The sequence below is a fragment of the Seriola lalandi genome, unplaced genomic scaffold (genome assembly GCF_002814215.2).
Source record: "Seriola lalandi dorsalis isolate HSWRI2012SDOR001 ecotype SW California unplaced genomic scaffold, Sedor1 jcf7180002054686, whole genome shotgun sequence".
Taxonomy (NCBI): Eukaryota; Metazoa; Chordata; class Actinopteri; order Carangiformes; family Carangidae; genus Seriola; species Seriola lalandi.
Window position 1 is genome coordinate 1,052,570 of NW_019525239.1, and position 26,091 is coordinate 1,078,660.

The following is a 26,091-nucleotide window of genomic DNA, read 5'->3' on the forward strand; positions in this document are numbered from 1 at the left end:
AAGACACCGCATGAAGTTCTCTTTGGCGTTTCGTTCCTCTCGCTCTCTCCCTCTCACAGAAACGCATCCCCGCCCATTCTGAAGATTTCGCATGTTTGACGTAGGTGAGGAGGCGTGTGTGAATGTATGTGGAGCGGAGGGAACTGAAAAGTGAATCGCCAAAGCAAGTTTATCCGTATGTAGAAACGTTAACTGAATATAGAGGCAGACGAATTGGTTCAGAAAAGAAACGGCATTGGACTGTCTATCTTGCGTGTGGCCGGCAGCTGCGTTGCTGCTACTGCAGCTCTGTCTTTCTACATACGGTTTACCTTGGCTTTTGTTTTATCTCGTTCAGAGCAAGACACACACAGAGATCGAGAGCAAAAGAGCGAGAGAAAGAGTACCTGGAAAATACTGCCCTTCACCTGTTAAATTATCAACATAATTATAACTAACATTGGGTTTCTGCTATGACCGTCTAGTACATGTGGCCTCTGTCTCTCCATACAATTGCTAAAATGGTTTTAAATAAGTTGTATAATGTAACGATATATATACAACTTTATATATATTTATAAATATATATAGTTATATATTTCTTTCATGTTGTGTCATATTCATATAAAGACCAGACATTTAAACTATAGGCTAGCGAAAGGAGCCAGTTATACCTAATGTTGCTGGTATCATATCAGTATGACTATCAACAAAGGTTTTCCTGTCTATTCTTGCTGGGAACCACTCATCTTAAGTGAAAAACAGGTGAGATGCTGAATCTGTAGATCACACAAAACAGCAGCGAAGATGATAGTGTCTCTTTATGCACCAAAGGGTTAAAATCATGTGTTTATGAGTTTCTACACAGTGGATTTCAAATTATCACAATATATATCATGTATCACGATATAGCCTAAAAATGTCGTGATATTACTTTTAGGCCATTACCTAGTCCTAATACAAAGATAATAATGTTATACATAAAACAAACATAGAATATTGTATTTTTGCTTTATTTCCCTTTGTGCTATGTTTTTAGCGTCCAGTGGGGGCTCAGTGGAGGGATACTGTGCTGGGGAGAAAGAGGTCCTGGATGCCTTCAACAGATGGGTGAGTGTTTTTTTTTTTTTCTTCTATTCTAAACACCCAGTGAACCCAGGATACAACACTGATAATGTGTCAAAGTTGCACTAAGAGTGTTTATTAAAACTAGCTGACCTGGCCTAGCCAGTGACCTCCGGGAATAGACCGGATGACATGGGGGGGGGGGGGGGTGAGGTGAGGTGAGGTGAGGTGAGGTGAGGTGAGGTGAGGTGAGCACCCCAACAGGACGGACAAACAGGGTACGAACCATGCTAACGGAAAAACGAAAAACAAACTATTCTTGATGTTATGTCTGACAGCTTCTTCAATTTTAGCAGCTAAACCATGTCCATGGTGTTTTATCTTCATATCCCAGTGTCATACTCTTTAGAATATCACCATGGATTTATGGGTGTTTAGCTGATAAGCACTTCTATCACTTTGTGTCTAATGCAGGTTTAATCTGTCACTCTTCTTATTGTTCTTTTGTGAACAGTTTCAAAACATCAGGATCATACGAGGACATTCAGTAAATTAGCAGCTTTTTCTGCGTGACAGCAAACGTTCAAAGAGTCAGAACTGAACCTTTTTCAGACAAAATAAAACAGGCAGTTTTGTTGTCAGTGCTTTAAACACTGGCATCTTAAGTTGACCAACAATTCAGTTTATGTTTATCCTCTTTGTTTGTAGCTGGGTGAACAGCTTGCTCAGTTGGTTCCCACCAGTGGAGTAGATGTGGTGGAGCTTGAAGACGAGGGAACCTGTGTTCGCTTCAGCCCCCTCCTGACTGCTGCAGGTAACACAAACACAGACAAGCACAACATTCTGCCTTAATGTTGTGCTTGTTTTTAATATTGTTAATATCAGTCATAGTGCAGTGCCCTTTCAAAATGTGCCTGTCGGTGCCCTGATGGGAGCAAACTCGCAAAGCGACAGTCTGTGATGTCATCAGTTTATGTGAGGGTAAGGGTTGGGGTTTTGGTATGTTAACCGACTTCTCCCTCCCACCCAGTCCTGGGCACCCAGCATAAGGATGTTGAGGACCTGGTGGAGAAGCTGATGGAGCTAGTGCCTGTGATGAGCTCCACAATGTGCCTCCGACAGGACTTCAGAGAGGAGACCCACCGACACGCAGCCACGCTCAGATACATGGAGGAGCTCAGCTGGCCTGGCCTGGGAGCTGTCCGGTAAGAGCTCTGCAGTAAACCATCTGCTTTACATGAAGAAAATAGAATCAATTTAATGAACCTTCAGCTTTGACGTCTCTGAGAAGATTCTTCTGATATCAGATCAGTCAGACCAGTACTCTAACCTCACATTTATTTTTCATTTATGCCAAGTGCATGAAGGGTTCAGAGCACAGATGAGGGTTTGAATCCAAGCTGAAGAACATGTCCAGGAGACATGAAGTTGATAAACTGATGATTTGACTTAATAAACTCCTCAGGTAGTCCATGTGGGTGAGGTAAGGACACTGATGAGTGGGAGAGGTTCAGTGGAAGTGAGCATAGGGTTTGATGATGGGGTTGTGACAGATGTGTGGTTGTTCAGGTACGAGCCGCAGGCTGAAGAGATGGATGAGAGCAGGAGGAAGCAGGAGCTGGAAAAAATTAACACTGAGCTGCTGAAGAAACTACAAGAGCTTGACACGGACATCGTCTTCTCCACTGGTTAGTCCTGCTTCACACCATAGAGGCCTTTCAACAGTGTGACTTACAGCATGTATGTTACTCTCACCTTCTCTCTTCCTCTCTTCCCAGGTCCTGAGTTTGGAACAGAGGAGGGCTTTATCTTCATTGGCATGGTGACTGAGGACGTTGATGTTTCAGAATTGGTGGATACAATAGCTGCCTTGGGGAGGGACATAGAGGAGAGCGGAAGGGTAACTGCTATATTAATTTTATATGATACCTGAAGGTCATTGGACAGTATGGACATTGTGTAATTATAGCCCATCTTTCAATAAAGAAAGAATTGGATGAAATATTTTGTCTGACACCAGAAACGTAATGTTCTCTACAATTTTACATCAGGCCTAAGATTATTCTATTAGCTTCCTAACGAATCAAAGAATAAATAAATAAAGTGTTTTACAATAAAAGACTAAATAAAGACATAAAATAGAGACTCAACATAGAAATAATAGAAAGTTTCAGAGCTTCAGTGAGGATTTTCCTTTTTATTGAAAAAAAAAAACAGCTATAGAATGCAATTATCACAAAAAATAAATGACAGCCATCGTCCATACAAACAAATGAACTGATATGTAGGCCTGTAAACAATAGCATTTAGCCAATTAGCCACGTGGGTAACCTAACACTAGCATGCAGGTCACACCAGCATCAGCCACAACAGAAATATTTTAGCAGTTATAAGACGTCTGAACTGTTACTTACAGTTTTCAGGTGATTTGTGAAATGCCTGTTTCCTTAGTCATTTCTTACAATTGACTTTTTGGGGCTGTTTCACAAATTTGTTCATCCAGACACTTGACTTTTTCCACATCTGTCTAGGGTTGCTGTCCCTTGTAAGCCTGACACATTGCTCCTATGTAGTTTTTGTTATTGTTACATAGCTAAGAATGTAAGCATTAGCACCTGTTTAATTACCAAGAGCTTCAGCTACATCTTCAGGACAGACTGGACGCTACAGTGACTCGGTATTGCAAGGTGACGAGATGGATCGGAGCTAGCTGGTTAGCAAACTAAGTTCAGTAGAAGAAAACAAGTGATAGAAATAAAACAAGAGTTAACATTAGTGTTTCTTTCCACCTCTGGAGACAGCTGTTGGTGAATAAAGGAATGACGTTTGAAAGTTTCTTCAAGACTGGTAACTAAACAGCTGCTAATGCTAATGTTAGCTATGTAGCAATAGCAAAACTTACATACAGCTGCTTTAACTGTGAGAGTAACATGATACAGGCCAACATTAAACTTGTCTGTTGTCTCTCTGCAGTCAGTGTCATGTACTCACCCAAAGATCTTTTGTTTGGGAAGAAGCCCCACTCTGTAGAGTCTCTACAGTCGTGAGTGTTTCTTTAGTTCCAACCAGCCAATTAACTCTAACAGAGTGATAAGTCTTCCTTCTACTGTAGCTGATCACTTCATGCTCATGTCAGGAGATGTTTAATCCCAGTGAAGCTTTCATTCACATCATATCAATAATTTGTGTGTCAGATAAAGTATTTGTTATTTCAGTGCATGATGTATGGTACATATCTAATTGACAGTTAGTAAATAGAAGTATAGGATTGGACTTAAAATAGCGAATATTACAGGACTTGGATTGAAATCAGGGACCAAGGTTTTCTTGTATCTCAGGAGAAGACCAGCAGGTGAAAGATAAGGACCTCCAACTGTAAAAGTTTCCATTTTCCCTCCAGTATAATAGCAGTCAACACAGGCATGTAAGATGCTGTGGCCTGCAGTATGAGATCCAATAGCACCAACACAGAACACTCGCCCACATCACCATGAATTAATGTGTGATTTGAGACTTCCACTGCTCCACTTCTCGCTGTCCTGCTGAACATAGTGTCATCAAAAATTAAACATTTAGACATTTGTTTGTCTATTTTCTGCTGATGTATTGTTTCACAACAGAAATGTATCATTGATGTGACATGACCACTTCCTACAAGGCTGTCAGGATGCTGGCTTGTTTTAAAGGCCATACATGGTCTTGCACATCAGTATCTCTCTGACGTGGTTGTGAGGGATGAACCAGCTGGACCCCTCAGGTCAGCTGGAACAGGCCGTCTGGTTATTCCCTGGGTCTCCACGAAAACTGGTGAAACTGCTTCAGCTTTTATGCTCCATGCTGCTGGAACAGGCTGCCTAATGATATCAGAGGTGCTGCTACGCTATCATCTCTTCAATCTGAACTGGAAACTTTCCTTTTAGCTGCTCTTTCTAGTCGTCTGGTTTGCTGGTCTTAATTTACCTTTTATTGGTTTTATGTCTTATTTTTATTGGTCTGATTATTATTTGAATAATTACATTTTATTTCTACTTTTTAATATTTTTTATTTACATATCTTTTTTACGGTTGTTGGTCCTAATTATTTCATTTTCTTAATGGTCTTTAATTCATACGCATCATTTATGGGTCTGTTTTCATTTGTGTCCAATGTTTTATCTTTACACTATTCACGTAGTTTTTGTGGTTGTAACTTCCTTGATAATTCATGCTTTATGCAGCACATTGTGCTTCCACCTGGAATGAAATGTGTTGTATAAATAAGGCTTTGCTTTGCTAGATAGTTCAAGTGACGGTCAGAGGGTCAGGTGCAGGAGTTTGATGATGGGAGAGATCCAGGCTTCTCAGATCTTACTGTTAACTCTGTCACAAATGACAGAAGTAAACCCATCAATCATCCATCTAGTGATCTAGAAAGGTGTCAGCTGCCAAATGACGTCACACAGACGACACTGTCTGGAACAAATGAGCAATTACTGCATATCACCATAGGTGTCACCAAAGATAACCAAACTATATCACGATATCACATTTGTAAATAGTTGTGACTCTCTCCTGTGCAGCTGTTGGAGAACATGACAGAGGTGGTGAGGAAAGGCATCCTGGAGGCAGAGCTGCAGCTACAGAAGGCCAATGAGGAGAAACTCATGGAGGAGGTGTGTGTGTGTGTGTGTGTGTGTGTGTGTGTGTGTGTGTGTGTGTGTGTGTGTGTGTGGTATGGTGGGTGGTCCTTAGTGTAGTAAAACTAACACGTGTGTTTGCTCTCTTGCTTCATAAATTGTGAGTGTGGTTTTGTGTGTTAAATTATATAAATCTAATCCACTGATATGATTGACTTCTTTGTGTGTGTGTGTGTGTGTGTGTGTGTGTGTGTGTTATAGGGGATGCTGAGGCAGCTTCCTCTGGTCGGCTCTGTTTTAAACTGGTTCTCTCCAGTTCAGAGCTCCATAAAGGGAAGGACCTTTAACCTGGCTGCAGGTATTGTGTGTCACTGTGTGATGAGACTCTAGTCTCTTGAATAGAGGGAATTATCATAAATAAGAAGAATCATTTCTTTTTCATTTTAATTCAGATAGAAACACACTATTGACAAAAATAGTAAGTAATGAGTTTTAAGTATTCTGTTCCTCATTAGCACACATGCTGTGTCCTGAATGTTTGGATTGTAGCAGATAAGCTGTGAAGTAAGCTGAGAACTCAACACACTGCAACTTCAAAAAACACATGCAAACACAAACAAATTCAGAAATCATTTTCATCAGTTTGATAACACATGTGCTGCAAATACTCACAACATAAGCAAATACACAAACGTGCTGCAAGTAGCACAGATGACAATGGAAGTGTTTCCAGGGGACACTAAAAAGTGATGAACCCGGCTTGGACGCACTTGGGCTCAAGTGGAAAAGTCAAAACAATCTCCTCTCTAACCTTTTCCCCTCGACCTTAATGGAAATAATCATGAGGTCGAGGAAAGATGTGAAAGAGAATTCATTAGGATTTAAGAAAAGACAACGGTGGTGCGGAGAGAATCCAACTGCCTTTACACTATGATTTTTTTTTTTTTTTTTTAACTAACTTTATTTATTTATTTTATATAACACATGGATGATAAATCTTAATATCGATTCATTCCCCCATTTCAAATCACAACTCAAAACACATCTGTTTAAAACTGCCTTTTCAATCTGATGCCAATTGCTCTGTCACTTTTGTATTTATTTTATTTTTATATTTCATTTTTATTGTTGCTTCTTCTTAATGTGTTTTTAATCTCAATTTGTGTAACTCTGTACAGTGTCCTTGAGTGCCAAGAAAGGCGCCTTTAGATAAAATTTATTATTATTATTATTATTACATGTCAAAAACATACATACATGTGATATTTGGTGCTACATGCAGGCTGTAACCAAAGCACTGTGTGTATAATGCTAATTAGCTCTTATAAAAAGTATATATCATAAGTATGTAAATGTTTGTCAGTGTATGTGTGTAACATACATGTACATGTTCATGGTGTGTGTACACAGGTTCCCTTGACTCCACAGAGGTAACATACTCCACCAAGGCCCAGGCAGGAAGGCCGTCCTTGCAGGACACTCCCACCTCCTCATCAAAGAGACTGCCAGGTAGGATTGTCCGGCAGAACTTAATTTTACCTCATTAATATGCAAATGAGTATCCTTGATGACAAACTATCATTGCTTTCAGCATACATGTTCTTTTGTCGTGGACCCCATGGTGGGACATAACATAATCCCAGTGCCTCTTGTTTTATAATGTCTTTTATATTTTATGTCTTCTTTAAAGTAATCTGTAACTTTTCCACATGAAAACATTTAAAAACATCTAGACCTGTGTTCTATATGATGTTGAGTTGTGTTCTTACATTATCACAAATGTTTCCATCAATTCTGAAACCAGAGAAATCTGTGATTTTAATCATGGTAACAGTACATGTCATTGGTCTCCTGTCAATGACATCATATCCTCTATGATCATGTGTCAGTGTGTTTGTTTGACAGAAGCTCAACATTGACTTTTATCTAGTTTTAAGTGACAAACATTTTTTACACCTTGGTGGTTTTCAGCTCTATATTTGAACCAGATGAAGGATTTTAGTCGTCGGACGTCTGGATCTGAAGTTATCAGAGAAACAAGCTGAGGAAATGTTAGACAGCTCAGCTCCCAGCTGCTGGAGACGTCCTGTCCTGTGTCACTGAACAGCATCTGTGAATCTCTGATTTTAAAGTCAAACTGCTTTATTCAGTTTTTCTAGTGGTTTGAATCCCCTGGTGTTTGTTATGGAGAGGAGGACACCTCTCTGGATAATTCAGCTGCTGGTAAAAACCTGCTGAACGTCTGGTTCATAAGTTATCAGAGAAACAATCCAGAACAAAGGTTAGCATCAATCTCAGCCCAACTCTTCCCTGACGTCTCTGTCCTCCGTACAGCATCGCTCAAACACTGACTTTAAATGTCAAACGGTTAGAATCACCGGGTCTGTTTGATTTCCTTAACCACTGACACTGAAGGAATCCAAACCGGGAGGAGACAACAACTCCCATGATCCCACGCTATTTCATGACGTCACCCGACACCGTCTTTTATTATTGTTTTGATTGAGTGACCCTATAGAGGCAGAAGTTACAGACTGTGGGTTGAAAGCACTTTGACAACCCTTGTTTTTGAAAGGTGTCATATAAATAAGTCTTGCTAAGTCATCTGTAGATGGTGCAACACAGCCAATAGGCTTCCATAGCGTCCTCCACTTTGGACTTTTCAGCTCGCTGTTCCGTCAGAGTTCAGCTCTGTTTGTGAAAGTTTCTTTTTTTTCTTTTTTCTTTTTTTTTTCTTAAGTCATTTTTTGGGCTTTTAATGCCTTTATTCTTGGAACAGTGTGAGAGAGACAGGAAAGTTGGGGAGAGAGAGAGCGGATGACATGCAGCAAAGAGACATAGGTTGGACCCAAACCCAGGCTGCTGCACTTAGGACTAATGGTACGCGCTCTACCAGGTGAGACACCGAGGCGTCCCCGTGAAACTTAAACTTGATGTGAAAACATTTTCACAGATATACTTCATCCCCATGAGCAGATCCATTGAAGTGGTGATTCTGTTGGATCAGATATGAAGTTTTCTTCATCTACAGTGTGTTGATTTGTGTTTTTGTCACTTCAGGCTTTGCCTCAGGTTTTTTTGACAGGCTTCTAAATATTGTCAGTGTGGAAACATTTGCCTCAACACCAACACATATTTCCCTCTGCTGCTGCAGGTTAACCAACACTCACCTTGTTCACTTCCTGTCTTTATGTTTTCTCACAGGTCAGAGGTTATTCCAGCGCCCAGGGGCGAGCTCCGACTCCTTCAGTGAGACCAGCTCCATCGGACAAGCCGATGAGACGACCAGGGAGGAGAGTGTCACTGTGAGCAGCAGCATCCACCCTCCCCCCACTCCACCTGCACCAGAGGACTCACACACTGGAAGTGACGTCTCACCACAGGAAGTCCAGGAGTCCTCTGAGCAGGTGCAGGCACAGGTGGAGACTGAGGAGGCCTCAGAGGAGAGGCCGTCTGAAGACCAAGAGGTGGAGCAGAGCTTTAGATAGGACGAGTCTGTGCACATGTCTTCCAGCTGTCCTCTAAATGGTACCAGCCTAACAGATGTTTAAAAAGGGATTTCAGTGTGAATGTAACTCTTCCAGATGTGAAGGAAAACCGATGGAACTAGATCAGGCAGCGTGTCTCCGTCTGATGTGTCAGGTCAGAGAGGACCTCAGAGTTAAAAGAGAAATCCACCCATGGATACATTTACATCGTACCCGATGCATCCTACTGATTTAGTGATAGAGTTTTAATATATGTTTCCTCTGCCTGATGATCGCTCACATTTTTCTTGCCATGTTTAATCACTCCTGTAGGGACATAAACAAGCTGTTTTCATTTCATTCATTCACGTACGACTTGTTAGTGAAATGAGCAGTGATGGGTCTGTTGAGGCTACTGTCTGGGGGTGAACAGGTGTACTGTACCTGCCTCTGTATGATTGCTGCCTTTACACTGATGAAAAATGTTCTGCTGTCAAACACTACAAATATCTTTGACTCTGTCATCTCTGGCTTACTGTGTATTCAAGAATACACTTGACCACAGGATGGAGTGAAGTGTTTCTGGGTGGATTTTTCCTTTAAACACAGGATGGAATAGAGTTCAGTGACTCTGTCTTGATTTTTACACTGATCTCTGTGTGTGTCCTGATCATAGAGCAGAGGAGTAGCCATATTGCACACTGATTTTTTTTTTAGATATAAAGAGAAATATGATTCTTTAATACTCCATTCACCTGAGCACTCAACTGGAAATAAAGCAGCTAAATATTTAAGCAATGAGTGCTGCAATTAAAATGTTTAGATTCCTCACTGTAAATAGTCTACACGCAAAATGTATTTAACTTGCCCAATTACTGACTATAATAATTTATGATCAAATTAATCTGTAGAGGAAGAGAAGTATTTAATTACAAATGGCTCCTAATGACAGCAGTCACCTGCTTCCAAGCTTCAAACACTCCCTTCATGTGAGCACTGCCCCGCAACACTGTGATGGATCATTAGAGTCACTGCAGGAAAAATATAGTCCAAATATTCTGAGAAATCAAACATTATGAGGATGAAAAAAAAATTCACAAAACGACAAGAATAAGGCCACAGTTTTTCCATTAGAAACATCACATCTTGAATGAAAAAAAATACTTATAACATGCTATTACAAGATAAAACTGTCGTTTTATATTAACTGGTCACATTATAAAAGTAAAACTGTCATTTTACAAAAAAATAATTTTAAGATGAAGTTGTTATTGTACAAGAAAAAGTTATCTGAGATAATTAGAGAGGGAGTTGTAGCTTTACAAGGAAAGTAAAGAAATTCATTGTAATTTTACAAAAACAGTCTTGATCTACAAGATGAAAAAGTCACATTACAAGACACATCTGTAATTTTATAAAGACCTGATGTTACAAGATAAAGATGTAATTTCATAAGAAAAATTCTGAGATAAATTCATAACTTTACAGGAAAAGGTGGTATTATGAGACTGGTAGAAAAACAACATGTTGTATTATTGGACGGTGTACAGTAGATCACTGCCTGTGCACTGTTCACACACACAGTTACTGTCGTTCCTGTTTCCACTGCAGTCATTTTATAAGTATACAGCTGTGCTCTCTGTGCACACCAGCCGCATGATACCTGTGCCATTACATACAGTCACTGTGCAACAAGTGGACTGTAATGTTGTCAGGTCTCACCCTGAGCTCAGTCTGACAGTGTGTAGCTACAGTTGGTGATAATGTGCTCAAACCTAAAACCTTCAGATCCTCCACGCTCCTCATTTAGTAAATGTCAGTACACTACTGTTCTGTTAACTACAGAGAATTCAAATATAGCTTTATCATAACATCATTAACGTATTCTCAAAATCAAACTTGTGATCGTAAAATTACAACATTGTTCCCATAATATCACCTTTTCTCCTAAAATTATCAGTCATAATGTTGCAATTTTTGCAAATTCTGACTTTTGTCCAAACATTAAGATCATTCTGAAACTCTCAGACTTCGTTACAACAGTGGCCCCAACACTCCATCACCACAACTTTATTCCCTTTACAGTTACAGCTGGGTTTAGAGTTATAACATGTTTTTAATTCTTCTGTAGATGTTTCTTATTTTGTGAGCAGCGAGAGGCCTCTTGCCGCAGAGGGGCAGGGCTTGTTATGTATTTACTGTATGTGGAATATTTCTTTTCTTTCTCAAAAACATCCTGCCAGTCTTCAGTCAGACTACTTCCTGTCCTGGACCACCCTGTGATTCTCAAGTGCAATGTTAGAGTGGCATCCAGGTGTTGACCAGCTGCAACAGCGTGGCTGGTATCGTTTTCACCTTGTGAACAATATTATTGAAATCACAATATGACCAAGTGCAATGTCCAAATCTCAGGAGCTGCAGTTTTTTTTTTTTTGATAAATGTTAAATGTGTCAAATGTGTGACCATAAACGGAGCATTGTGGTGCTACAGAGACACAGCGGCTACAAACATTATTCTCCAGATGTCACAGAAATCATCATGTGTGGCAATTTATGTGTTTCTTTCAGTGAAAATGAAATACAGAAACTACTCTAAAACTAAACTCTAAACTGTTCCCACTAAAATTGTGGGACATTTCACAACATCTGCCGAAATAATCGCACTAGGATTTTTTTTTTTTTTTGCATATTGATCCGTGTGTGTGTGTCATCATGACAAAAGGTGTTCCTGGAGACACTGACTGTAGCAGCAACTTCCACAGAGGAGGTCCTGGCAGGTGTTTATATGTGTGTGGACAGGTTTTTGTCACAATCTGTAAGATAGAGTCACAAAACTTTACAGGTGTGTAGGTGAGATCAAAATGAAGGCTGAGTTCAAAGATGGGTGTTGTCGGACCAATGCGTACTGAGTACTGGTGTAGCTAACTCCAACTAAGAGCGAACAGACACACAGCAGTATAGACTCACAAGGTGAAAGCGATATCGGCCCCACTGTTGTAGCTGGTAATGTAGTAATAATTACTGAGTGCTGGGCTTGAGCAGCTGCTGTGATCCCATCACAGGATGGTCTGTGATGATGGATGGTCTCTTGGTTCTTATTTTGTTTGTTTGTGTCTCTTTTTTTCTTTCACCGTGTCGAACAGCTCAGTTGATTGTGTGAGGCTTTGAAATTCACCCCCCCGACACCAACGTCCCATCTTTTGCTTCCCTTGGTATGAATAATAATCACAAAGCAGCAAAGGCAGAGTCTCAGCACGTTGTGTGCACTTCAGTAACGTCCTGTAACATTCTGTTTTACATGATTGTACATTACTTTGTAGTGTGCCTATCACACCGGGACATTTTCAGAGGAAATCCTAAAGACCCTGATGCACTGTGCGGTCCCAGATGAAAATCAGTCAATGGTGAGACACGTTTACTAAAGACTGATCTGAGCTTTGGAAACCAAAGACAGTCTGCTCAGTGTAGCCACACCCACAAACCAACCAATCAGAACACAGTATGAAATGACACAAACAGTGTCCGACATGACATTGAAACTGTTGGTAAATGTGCCCTCAATACTGATATTACACTGTAGAGTCTGACAGGTTGTAGTCGACCATCTCACACAGTGTAATGTGTAACAAACAGATTGTGTCGGGGCCTTAAAAGATAACTCCCATTTTTTAACCTGGGCCTGATTTTCCATGTGTTTGGATGTAAATGATTGATAGGGACAAAAATCCTTACAATCAGAACAGTCGACCAGGCAACTGCTAAACAGCTGCTACAACATAAACAACGGGGCGTTTGATCTGTGTCATTCAGCGTTCCTTGTTCCTTCCAGCAACAGGTTCAGATTGTTACTCTGAGTGTCTGACAACAAGATTCTTACACAAAGCCACCAGACTCCAAGGATAGACTGATGAGATCTTGATGGTCAAAGGTCAAGGTCACTGTGACATCACAAAACACCTTTTAGACATTACTCAAAACTTCACACAGAAATTATGACAAAATTTGTCACAAATGTTTAATATTAGGGATGCAACCTGAAACTAGTCTGAGTGGCGGAGGGATACAACGATGAGGAGGGGATTCTAGTTTTGGAGAGAAGTGTTACTTTGCTATATTACTGATCATCTGTGATGTCCACCTCTAGGAGAGTAGCCACAGAACTAAATCATCTCCATTTATAGACAGTTTGTGTGACTGGACTGATGAAGATCTGAACTCTTTGAGATGAGTCAGTAAAACTTTCAGCTTTATGCTCAAACAAACACATGGGAAAATAAGGCCCAGGTGAATCCACACTTGATATGAAACTGTGATGGGAACATGCAGAACATGCAAATTTCTGTAAAAAAAAAAAAAAAACATGAGGAGCAGCTTCTCATCATTAAGGGATTGTCAGTGTTTCATATATGATATTGGAGTTCAGTGGGAGTGAATGAGCCTCAGTAGATGTGGTAGTAATGGCTTTACCTGAATGTAAAACATTAAAACAAAAGGAACATGTCCAACAATGAAAACCTGAAGACAGATGTGGCTGGACTGGCCCTGTAGTAGACTGAGGCAGGGGGTGGAACATTTACTGTAAAGAGTTATTAAAATGGTTTAATAAGGAATTAACACAGAGGAGATTACAAAAGCTTTATTGCACTTGTTCTGTAGATACTACTGTTCTTTATTTAATTTCTTAAATGGTGTAAATGAAGCAGATTAATGATTATTTTTGTCATGTGATTATAATGCAAAGTTGAATCAATAACTTTCTATGTTTGATGAAGAACTTTTGGTTTGATATGAAATGTCCTGCAGCTTTCACTGTCTTGAATGATTGTATTTAATCAGCAGAATCCTTCCTCTTGAATATTTTCTACAATTAATTTACAGCACAGAAACACGTTTGTTGTGTACATTCTGTCTGTCAACAGATTAAATTGTAAGTTTTCTAGTCTGAATGTGAGGCCACGGCTTTCTGTAGTAGTTCAACCTCTCCAGCTGATTTTCAGTCTTCCTCTTGGTCAGTCAATGCGACTGGTGTGTCAATGATGCAGTTAGTCAGCATATGTTCTTAAATACACCTAACTGTAATTGTACTTGAGCCCCAGCACATAATGCACATGTAATGCATATATATGCACATATAATGACAAAATGAGATAATTACATAATGGAAAAGTGCTGTGTGTGTACATGTACACCTTGTAACAGAATTTTACAAATAAAAGGGTAATACTACAGCATATCTGTAATGGTGCTAGAAAAGGAGCCAAATGACTTTTGGAGTGGAAACTGTAGAAGTTTAGAACAGAGCCAGTCTGAGGCAGCGGTGGTGGGCGAGTGAAACCGTGACTGGACTCAAAACTGAATCTACATGTGTTCACAATCTGCCTTCATGTGTGAATCTGAGGCCTTGACAACCAGCAGTAAAACATGCACTACAATACAAATAAAACTGATTTAAAATAATACTGATAACCAGAGGTGTGGACTTGAGTCACATGACTTGGACTTGAGACAGATTTGACTCATTCATCACTTAAAACTTGACAACGAAAACTTATTTGCAACACGACTTTGACTCGTACATTCACTTGGAATTAGCCGTTGAACCTGGAATGACTTGATATCCTTCCCAAACCCAAAGATTAACAATGATGTGTCACAAAAAAAAAAGCTAAACTTTGAGTCAATCCGACAACAACCAATCACATTGCACAAGCAGGAGGGAGAAGGGTGCGTTTGTCGGTGTAATATGCAAAACATTGAGCTCAGAAATAAGAATGACACACCGAGACACATGTCATTTTGCTCTTAAATATTTTGATATTTAAAATTTAGGACTGGACTGGACCCAAGTCCAGGTCGTTGGTCTTGTCTTCAGACTTTTGTAGCCAAGACTTTAGACTTACTTGTGACTTGGCCCTGGTCTTTTATATTATGTCTTTTAATTGTCTCTTATATTTTCACATACACAGTAATGGACATAGAAATTGTAACACGTGTACAATCTAGTGCAACAGATCTCCAGATCTAGTCCATCCACCGCTTCATGCACAGGAAGTGAGTCCTAGTTGCATTATATTCTACAAGTGTTGGTTTCATTGAGTTGCTGTTATGTGAACTAACAATGATCATATAATCATAACAAATAATTACATCACACTTTAATGTAAAAGCTGAACTGGCAAGTTATGTCCTCTGAATGTGAAGTTTACACCTTCAGGAGTTTCTTTTATATGAACAGGCCACTGTCTCTAGTTGAACTGGTAATTTAATGGTCGGACCAGTTAAACGCCTGAGGGCATATTCAAAACCACTAAATTTTCAGAGATGATACACATTACGTACACAAGATAATGCGTTTCAATTTATTTGATCAGTCAAGATTATCCCTTAGGAGCTTTTTATATGATTTATTTGTTGATTAATGTAGTGTAGTTGTATGACTTACTCCATGTCAATGAGACTGAATCCATTAATGGATAAAAGGAAAAAGGGAATGACTTCAGTGACTGAGATTGGTGTTTTTTTTTTTAATTAAATCATGAACTCAGTACGTTGCTGTTGTATTGTCTTCATTTTTCTCATTAGTTTGGGGAACAGGGTGAAGTTTAATAACGTTATTATTGTTGCTACAATTAGTGAAAAAACTTTCTCAACAAATCTTCATGAGGAATTTTTCGAAATCCCATATTTATAGGAGATTCAATGTGAGACTTAAAATGTTGAACCTGAGTATAGTGAACCTTCCAAACGAAAATGAGTTTATATGAGTGAGTGAATTAAGTTGTATTATTGAGCTTAAGTCATTTTCCATTTGCTACAAAACCTGAGTCGAATCTGCGGTTCCTGAAAATGTCAGAAACTACTGACGTAAACTGTCTCCCACGAGCCTTTGGGAAATATAGTTTTCTTGCCCTAAAAACTCCTTTAAAGCAAACGTTTTACGCTCTTGAATAAGACTTCATATCCCAGAGGGCACCGCGGGTAGCACGTCGACTGACGGGACGCATTAGCTCACGCGGACTGTCTCTGGGAGTGCTGAGTCGAATATCCTCTCTGGCGTCCGTACCGATAGAAGCCGGTGGCTGAATTTCACCTGAGCAGGAGACAAAACATTACACTTCGAGTTGGGACGCGCTCGATACCTCTGAGGGGTGACCTTAACGTCGGGTTTCGGGCGGACACCCACGTAGACCAAGAACTGCGCAGCTCAAATCTCACAGTAGTGAAAATCCAAGACCAACGATGGACCCGAGAGACACTGCCCCTGATTCCTGGGAACAAGAGGACGATTTGGAGGCCACAATCGACGGACAACTTGAACCCGCATTCACGACTCTCAACGTGAATGCTAAACCGTTTGTGCCCAATATAAATGCCGCCGAATTTGTTCCGTCTTTCGCCATGAAAGCACACTCGGAAAATCTCAATTCCGCTGGTAAGTTCACAGTCACGTTGGGGAGCTACGTTAGCTAGCAGTTAGCTAGCCGCCAACACGAGCTTGGGCTGGGTAGTTGCTAGCTCACTTAGCCACTCCACAGACACGCGTTTCTTGAAGCGCGACAAACTAGCTAACTGCTGCGGCGTTTGGTTGATGTAGTAATATACATGCTGCGCGCCTTACGCTGTGTAACTCTAACTACAACCTATTGATACGGTTAATGTTACTTAGTCTTGTTGTGTAGCTTGTTGAGCACTGGCATAACTGTGTAAAAAGTGATCAACCCAGCCGGCATCGGCTTCTTTAACCAACCGGCAATAGCCACCTAGCATGTTCGTTAGTGGTGCGGTTTCACAACAGAGTACCGAGCTTCTGTCTCGCTCAGAGTTCAGGTGACAAGTTCTATCGTTAATTTAATATTAAACTGTAAACGGAACCAAGGTGGGTGTCACTGCAAACACCCCTGTTGCCGTTTTCTAACACCCCGATGATTAAAGTCAAGGTGGTGTTTGGGAGAGAAATTAGTGGGAACGTGAATGTTTCGCGTGACGTGGATGTACTGACGCACCGTTGGTCAAGAGTGGAGCAAAATGTGTCATTGAAACCCGCGTCAAGGCTGACCAGAGACCTGGACCGGGTTGAATGCAGTATTAACACAACAGAAATCTTAGGAAGTGTTTTGTTTGTTTGTTTGTTTTTGCTTTTTTACATTAGCACGTCCTGTATCCGCTGAACTTATATTGTTTGACAGACACTGTGATGCTCATTGAGCATTTCACTGGTTTCCAAACCTTCTACTGTTGTCGACATTAATACCACTCACTGTCAGCATTAACAGATGGAAGTTTGAAGTTTTTGCTCCACATGACAAACTGTTGGGAAGTCCTGTGTATATATTGGGCTCTGGTGTCTTCCTCTAGCCTTGACTGAAAGAGGCCTGTGAGGGCAAAGTGAAATCTCCTCTTGGAGGTTAAAGAAAATACACTTTTGTATTATTTCCACAGTCAGTTGCCACACTGTTCATTTAACAGAGTTCAGCCTGCAGCAGGTGGAGCAGGTTGGACTTCATGCAGTTGGACTTAAACATTAACTCAACCATTGTTTCTTTTTTCAGTTGCTGTTGAAAAAATCTCCAGCATGGAGGTGTCAGAAAGTACTGGTATGTATGGAGTCTGCGTTGAAGCTGGGTTCCCTCTGTGCCATGTGTCACATACGCGTTGTTACTGCTCACCTCATTGTCCTGGCTGGTGTGGGCCACAGTGAACAGATAGGATTAACAAAGCCTAAAGTGACCCTTACATCAGTCACTGAGGCCCAATTACAGAAGTTCAGTTTGTCTGAAAGCTCTATTCCCCCTCTCTGACTGCAAATTAACTGAATAGTCAGTTTTGTTAGAGATTGGCATCAATTTGTCTTGTGTTGTGTCTCTGGTCATTGGTCATTCACTCAGTCAGTGTTTCATTATCACTTTAAACAGACATGACCTTATTTCAGAGGGAGATAAAGCTACAACATTCAGCTGAGTTGTAAACTGGTGAAGTGTGATTATTGTGAACTAAGGTTGTGCTTGTTGTAGGAATATATCTTGTGGGCCATGTGTGCAGCGATATTATATATAATAGTAAGAATAGTAAAATATTAAACATTGATAACATTACATGACTGTAGTACATACATGGGTCCTAAAGCTGGTTGACTGCATACACTGCCTAAGTTTGTATAGTAGGCACTGTAAAATGATAATTCAGAGAAAATAGTAGTAGTTATGTACCTACCTTTTGGAGGTAGGTACATAAGTTTAGCTATTGCTACATAGCTAACATCAGCATTAACAGCTGTTTACTTTGTAATCCAGAAGAAACATTACGAGTTCAGCATCAAACTTTGTTCCTGTACTGACCAAGAACTATCTCTTTTCCTCTACTGAAGTTAGCATGCTAGCTACGGCCAGGCCGGCCCGTTTCATCACTTTCCAAAAGGGAGTCACAGTAGCGTCCAGTCCGCCCTGAAGAAGTAGTGCTGATGAGAGGGCATATTGTAACTTCTTGAATTGTAAACATAATGGTGACTGAAGCTCTTGGCAAGACTGGTAAGTAAACAGCTGTTAAAGCTAATGTTGGCTATGTCCCCATAGCAAAACTTGCAAATAGCTCATTTAAAGGTAATAAGATTTCTCTTGCTTAAATTTGCTCACAGTTTATAATGTAGCGATTTCTCTAAACCTCATGTGGCAGCCTGTAAAATGTCGCAGCCCCGGTTCTAGTAATAGTTTGGTCGTTCTCAAATATTCTCAATCCAGAAAAATTTTGAAGCAGTAAAATTGACCATCATAGAGAAAGATGGAGGCTTTTCAAAAGCCTCTGAACTTCTGTATTTTTGATAGAGAAAGGAAACCTTCATGATGCTTGTTAGATAATGGCAGCACAAAAGTGTTGGGCTGTAAAACAATTGGTTAAAAACAATAAGAAATAATGTACAATACAATTGTATCATTATACAATATGATTTTATGGGAGTGGTTTCCAACCTGGGGGTCAGGGGAAATGGGTCGCAAGATAAATCTGTGGGAGTTGAGAGACAAAACAGGAAATAAGACAAAAAACATTTGTGCCTTTTACAAGGAACTATGTGTGGTTACACCTCATCACTTTGTTAAACTGCTCACAAACAGACACACACTGTGGTGAGGGATCACAGGTAGAAATTGCATCCATCCTTAAATGTCATGAACCAAAGAAGTTAAACCAGTGTTTTATGGCAGTCCCCTGTGTATGTGTATGTTACAATCAGAACACTATATCCAGGCCTTAAGTGTTTGGACAGTTACACATTTTTTGTTCTTCAGGCCCTGAGCTTCAGCTCATTCAATTTGAGTGGATCAGCTGAGTCCTGGTTTTGAATCGAATCCAGTTCATCCCCTCTCTTCTGCTGCTCCTGTCTCTCCACTGTCACTATCAAGGCAAAAATACCAGAAAAAGTAACCAGAAGTTTTTTTTGGACACCTGTGTGTCCTTTCAACATCAGTTCATGCACAAAAGGGCTCACGTGGCTCAGAGTTGATTGACAGCAGACAAAAACCCCTTCATGACTGCACACAGAGCTTTCCATACGCTGCCAGCCAAACAGCCGACTACTCATGAAGTCCAGTGTGTACGTTTCATGACTCTGCTCTAAAACAATGTGAGCATGGTGATAGAGAAATGCCCCACCCCCACATGCTCTATATGAGTGAGTGTATGTGTGTCCTGCAGAGTACAGAGTTGAGAGTTGTCTTCAGCAATTGACAAATATTAGCAAAATAATTGACAAAACCCATGAAAAATTGCACTGATTGCAGAGACCGGACATCCTCAATAGTAAGGCAACTTATACGAATACTGGTGGAAGCAACCAGAAACACTTCCCACATACACCACACAGATGTTCATGGGCTTAATGAACAAATTAATGAATAATCTGTGTTTACTTTCCACATTTTACAACAGAGCCATCTTTAAGAGACATTGCAAACGCACACTAGAACAGATGATGATGTCAAAATATCAGGTCTCTGTCAGATGGGGAGGATATAGCTATTCCTCGGCGTCACACTAACGTTATACATGAAAATGTACTAGAAAGTGTTTGTTTTTGTTTTTTTCCATCGACCAGTTCTGCAAACTAATGTCAGATTCCCCAAATTTCTCCACATCATACATTTTATCCATGGTTTACATTTCTGTGTGTAAATGAGTGAGTCTTCTTAAAGAGTACCTTCTTACTGACTACAGGTATGGAGTTTTTCATTGGAGAAGTAGTGAAGAAAATTTCCCATCAGTTGATCAAGAATGTTATTTTGCTGATGCAGCGTGTGATTTAGTTTTAGATCCTGATCATTTGCTTCATGATTCAGACAAACGTGTTTGTATTTTATGGAGCAGGCAGAGGATCCAGAACCATGAATGACTGTTCTGATCAGTAGGAATAGACATGGTTTAAAATATTAATAGCTATTTACAGACTGTAAAACACACACAGTCTGTAAATAGATATTGATATTAATATTAAATGCAGCACTTTCATTGACCAAAGGTTTTGATATTTGTGCACAAGAAGCTTAATTCTCCTTCACAAGAATTCACTGTTTACAGTTGGGTTGGCAATCTCATTAAAATATGCAATAATTAAGATCAGTGTATATGATGGAGTACTGGCATTAGAATGTATCGCCAAATTTGGGCTTTTGTGAACAAACTTTTTCTCTCACTACTCCATATCTTTGTGGAAAGCCCTGTGGATTCACCAGAAGATGCAAACTTAAAGAGAGAGGCCAGACTGCAGTTTGTGAAAACATCCAAAAAGAAACAAATGGAGAAAAACAGCTGATGATCCAAACCCAACTCCTCATGTGTCAAACGTGGAGCTGGGTCTGGCTTCAGTGGAGGTAGAACACTGGTATTTACTGATGCTTTGACTGCTGACAGAAGCAGCAGGATGAGTGCTGCAAAACTCACTGGATGACATTTCCCCGTTCAGCAGGTAATTGATCCTGAACATTCAACTTAAACAGGCCAGCATCAGGTTTTAAGCTAGTGTTATTCGTACTATCGGAGTGTATGTGAGGCTCTGTGGATGTCTGTGTGCCCTACACATTCGTATCAGCCACTACACAACAAGGCCTCAACTGCTCCTCCAGACTAAAAGAAGTGTAATAAGAAACTGTCTGCAGCTGTGCATGTGCACTTTTGCAAGGGAGTGTAATTGAGGCCTTAGTTTGAAGCAGTGTGTTCATATGAGCTGAACTGTAACTTCCCCCTTTTCCATCTTTGGTAAATATTCAACCAAACTGAAAACATGCAGAAAAGCTGCATGTTGCAGCCCTGTGTCTGTGTTCAGATAAAGATGATGAGAAACAGAACTCGGTGTCTTATCATGTGATCACATCATGAGAAATTGTAATGTGGTGTAAATACTGTGTGTGAATACTTTGTAAACGCATTGACCCCAAGGTGTCAGAGATGTCCCTGTGGGAAGATGCACTATTCTCTGGTATTGTTTGTCATTCAGAGGTGCTGTGTACCATTTCCACCTGTGGTCCCCAGGAATGGAGAGGTGACATATTCTGGACTCTGAGATAAACACAGGGAAAGGTTGCCTGTCATGTAAAGCTTGATGAGCTGGTGGTGTGTCTGCACATGGAAATAGTTAACTTAGGTTTTCCAAATCAGATTAAAAGGATTCATGAGGAACCCAAACTGGTTCTGCTCTGAACCAGGATGTGTTCTCTGCAGTTCTGCTGATAGGTGTAGGAGACTTGATGTCAGAGCACTGTCTATGTTTCCCGTTTTGTCTCCTCCTGTGGTGCCTAGTGTCCATTACTGTGCTGTTGTAGCTCTGCACTTCATAGAGAGAACTCGGGGTCCCTGTCGCAGCGCTGTGGTGGCTTTACCTCTGATTCACTGCTGGTCCTGATTGAATAAAGATGAACAGAAATACGGAAAGCTTCACTGAGATGTTGCAACTACAGTAGTGAGTTGTTTAGTAGACATATATGTGTTAATGAATGTTAATGTAAACTGTGAAATATAAAATATAACCGGCAACAGCTAGGGCCCAAGGTCTGTCTGTCCTATTTTCATGAAGGTGATATCTAAGGGAATTTCTTCAAAACTCGTACAAACATTCACTTGGACTCAAAGATGAACTACTAAGATTTTGGTGCTCAGAGGTCAAAGATCACAGTGACTGCACAATACATGTTTTCATTAAGGAGATCTCACACGCAGTGTGTATGTCACCCGTTCATATATGGCCATTTTACACATTAAAGCTATCCATTCATTAAAATTGGACATAGAGGAGTATTTCATTGCTTTCTGCAGTTGTTACAAAGCAAACTACACTTAGTTTGTTTTCTGGTGTGAATTTGTGTCTTAAACTTAAATGATGAACTTGTTTATTATTTAATTTGGTTCTTGTCTTTCCTTTTGCAGTGTGACACATTGTGATTTACAGCAGACGTGGTCTTTGTGACAGAAAATGCTAAGAAAATATGTCTAGTAACAGGAAAAAAAACACATGCTGTGGATCATCAGTATTCACCTAGATTTTACGCTCAGATAAATAAACACTGCAGTCTAAACCATGACCTGTCCATGCTTAACGCATCTCCATAGCCATAGTTTTAAGCAGTTTGTCAAAATGAAGGAAAAGCCAGTGAATAACGTGCGCTGTGTTTGTGGCTGTGCAGCTCCGGTGGAGAACGGCGACACAGAGATGACCACAGAGGAGCCATGGGACCAGAAAGAGGCTGAGCCAAACGAGGAGGAGCCAGGAGGCGGGGACCGGGGGCCAGCAGTGGCAGCAACAACGGAGGAAACGGCTCCAGAAATGATGGAGGAGGAAGAGGAAACGCCAGTGCCCAAGGTTCCACTTACACAACCAGACGCCCCCAAGAAGGAACACATCAATGTCGTATTCATCGGACACGTAGGTCAGTGCAAACACCTGTCGGCTGTGGTTCAGTCAGTGGAGGATGATATTCACAGGAGGGATTTTAAACACATAAATATGTAGCTCTGAAGTCCAACTTTACTAACACACCTACATCAGTTAAAGCTTTAAAAACAATCTCAGCTATATAATTTTATTTTGAAAGAGGGCTCAGTGATTTCCTGACACAGCTGGACATAACTGGGCAACATGGCCAAGCCATCAACTAGGTTTGTACCCAGTCTCGTTAATTGTGTGGACATCAGAGGAGTTTGTGGAAGTGTGAAAATGATTCATGCTGTTTTATTTAGTTTCATTGATGTTTTGTTTATAATTGGTCACCATTCATTTTATTGAGGCTGGCCGGGCTCATATTATCAGCCAAAAATATAATGGAGGAAATTTGGAACAGTGCTGTATTACAGCTATTGTGCTGCTTTCAAACTGTCTGCTCACACTACCTTTGCCAAACTGCTACATGGTGGGGGAGGAGCCCACTGAGACTCTCTGAATGCTCACACATTCAATTGCAATTGCACACATGTAAATCATAGCTAACAACAGATGGGGCTAAAACAATGTACGGATGTTCGTTCCAGCTGCCGTGTTTCTGTTTTGTGTCTGTTTACTCAGCTGTCCAGTGTACAGACACTGTGTGCCACCAGCTAAAAGATTATCACCTTCACACTGTATCAAGGACTCATTTACACTGTCGTCTGTTGTCACTCCACACAGACTGTTCAGGTATCAGTGTGGTACCTACTGTAACACAACAAACAAAGCTGTCTCAGTTGATTCATCATGAAAGACCATATTTGTTAACCTGAGGAGCAGGGCTGGAGTCAGTCATGTATACATGATGGCCCAGCTGACCACTGTCTCTGTGATAGCGATCGACCGATTATCGGCCTGGCCGATTAGCGGTTGTAATATTCAGTATTTTACGATTATTGGTGATGTTTTTTAACAAATAACTGTTAAAATAAAATATCTCTGAGTGAACGTGTTACTGCGTTTCATTTTAAAAGGGGAGGGTGAATTAGTTCACAGGTGAGAAGGGCACCGGAATCAACCAGTTAATTCCAGTCAGGCACTTTGCAGCCTGTGCATACAACTGATAATTACTAATATACTCTCAGTTGTCAGTTTATTAGGAATATCTAGCTAAAACGAATGTAGTCCAATACAACATTACCGCAACAAACCCTCCAGCATGGAGTTTATAATGTTCAATTTTTATTAACATTGTTTTAGACAGTTGTTGATTCAACTGTATGATCATTATACTGAGGTGTTTCTGTTATTTAGCCTACTTTCACTGATATAAATGGGGTGGACAACATAATGGAAACACCTGGACGCCACGGTGAGTGTCCTTATACAGCAGTAGTTTTATGTTGGCATATTGGTTCCAAATATCGGTTATCCCTTGATTACAGATAATCAGTATCTTACCTGAAAAAACTAAATATCGGTCGATCCCTACTCTATACGACAGCTGAGATGTGACACTTTAAACAAGATTAGGTCAAAGCCTATTATGTTCCTCTGCTCCAGATCAACATTGTGAGTTCAACACTCAGTTGAATGCATTTTAAAAACCTGCTTATACCTGTTAACGTTGGTGTAAAAAGGGTGTAAGTGTATGTCTGTTCATCCATCTCACTCTCTATTTAGACACTCATGTTTATTCACTTATTAATCGTGTGTTGGAACGCTGCTCTGGTTCGTTCCTGCTGGAGACTCTCTTCTGTGGAAAGTAGCTAAGGTAGCCAACACTCAGCCATCAGTCAGTGGCTGACGGACTGATTGATTGACTGTTGGAGTTCACTGAGAGCAGTGACTGACCTTTTTGAAGTTGGTTCTGTTTATTTAGTCCTCATAATGTCATCAAACCTCATATCTGTCAATTGAATTAGAGAAGTAAAGGGACCAAGAGAGAAATATAAGCCTGTGATAAAGCCTCCGTAGCATTTAGCTCCTGCTGAGGTGGTGGCACAGACCAAAGTTTAACATAAGTTATAAATTAGTTTTAAGTTTTAAATTTAAAGCCGCTCCATGTGCTTCTTTCCCAGATGCTGGCAAGTCCACCATTGGCGGACAAATCATGTGAGTCTCCCTTTTTGGTTCTCTGCTTTTCCTCATACTGAGTGGGGTTACGTTCATCACATCAGGCCTTTGACCTGTTGAGGTATGTTTCTTAGTTGTTCCCTTCCTCTCCAACAGGTATCTAACGGGCATGGTAGACAAGAGAACCTTGGAAAAGTACGAAAGAGAAGCCAAGGAAAAGAACCGAGAAACCTGGTGAGTGCACACACTGCTCTGTCTGAACAAGGAAAAGTGTGAATTAATTTTAAGCCCATTGTAACTATGTTAAGAAAACTGCTATATAAATTAAGTTATTATTATAAATGTGTGATGGCCTATCACTATAGCTGTGAAACAGGATTTAATGAAATAGAGGTTTTTGCCACGAACCATTTGTGGCTATGGGTTCATTTGACAGTATTAGCTTAGAGCATTAGCGTAAATATCATGGATACTGAAATAGTGACGGGTGCCTTTATTTGCCTGCAGAAGTTCACAGGTGTTTATTTCTAACTCCCCCTGTTTGATGAGTCATTGGTCGTATTGTAGTATGAAGCCTTGTTTTGATCCGCTTCCGTTTGCCCTGTTAAAGTTGCTGCATTACACTATTAATACAAACTCACAATACTTCCTGTAAGCATTTCAAATTAAAAGCCCCCTAGCCTTTTAATGGACATAAACCCTTCATTTCTTAACTGGGCTTTATTGTGAAACAGTTGCCACCAATGTGTCAGTTTGAACCCGGTTGTATGGTAACGTCATTTCCAGTGTAGCTGCTGCCATCTATTGACATGTGTATGTTACTACAAACCAAGAACCAGGAGTTTATCCATCCCTGGTCTTTTTCTGGTCTGTATTTGGGGGTTGGCCTTTATTTGTTCATATCAACCACACCCCCCACCATTATTGGAGACCCAGCTTTTCATTGATGACCTGTTGTAATTTGAGGAAATGCGCTATACTGGTATCA

At 40.4% G+C, this 26,091-nt stretch overlaps 2 protein-coding genes across 4 annotated transcripts in view; both read left to right on the plus strand.

Moving 5' to 3' along the window:
- Nucleotides 1-14,358, plus strand: part of pdxdc1 (pyridoxal-dependent decarboxylase domain containing 1) — a 40,051-nt gene extending 25,693 nt beyond the window's left edge. For both annotated transcript variants that reach the window (XM_023422857.2, XM_023422858.2), the window contains exons 15-23: nucleotides 1,019-1,089; nucleotides 1,753-1,858; nucleotides 2,075-2,249; nucleotides 2,614-2,732; nucleotides 2,823-2,944; nucleotides 5,604-5,696; nucleotides 5,922-6,018; nucleotides 7,071-7,169; nucleotides 8,865-14,358. In XM_023422857.2, coding sequence (XP_023278625.1) covers nucleotides 1,019-1,089; nucleotides 1,753-1,858; nucleotides 2,075-2,249; nucleotides 2,614-2,732; nucleotides 2,823-2,944; nucleotides 5,604-5,696; nucleotides 5,922-6,018; nucleotides 7,071-7,169; nucleotides 8,865-9,148 — 1,166 coding nt within the window. In that variant the 3' untranslated portion in view covers nucleotides 9,149-14,358. The remainder of the gene's footprint in view (nucleotides 1-1,018; nucleotides 1,090-1,752; nucleotides 1,859-2,074; nucleotides 2,250-2,613; nucleotides 2,733-2,822; nucleotides 2,945-5,603; nucleotides 5,697-5,921; nucleotides 6,019-7,070; nucleotides 7,170-8,864) is intronic.
- Nucleotides 14,359-16,140: 1,782 nt separating this feature from the next.
- The window catches only part of gspt1l (G1 to S phase transition 1, like), a 20,051-nt gene continuing 10,100 nt past the window's right edge, over nucleotides 16,141-26,091 (plus strand). The window contains exons 1-5 of one of the 2 annotated variants that reach the window (XM_023422855.2): nucleotides 16,141-16,559; nucleotides 17,677-17,721; nucleotides 22,792-23,034; nucleotides 25,109-25,142; nucleotides 25,260-25,337. In XM_023422855.2, coding sequence (XP_023278623.1) covers nucleotides 16,367-16,559; nucleotides 17,677-17,721; nucleotides 22,792-23,034; nucleotides 25,109-25,142; nucleotides 25,260-25,337 — 593 coding nt within the window. In that variant the 5' untranslated portion in view covers nucleotides 16,141-16,366. The remainder of the gene's footprint in view (nucleotides 16,560-17,676; nucleotides 17,722-22,791; nucleotides 23,035-25,108; nucleotides 25,143-25,259; nucleotides 25,338-26,091) is intronic. The other variant, XM_023422856.2, reaches the window with a different exon arrangement.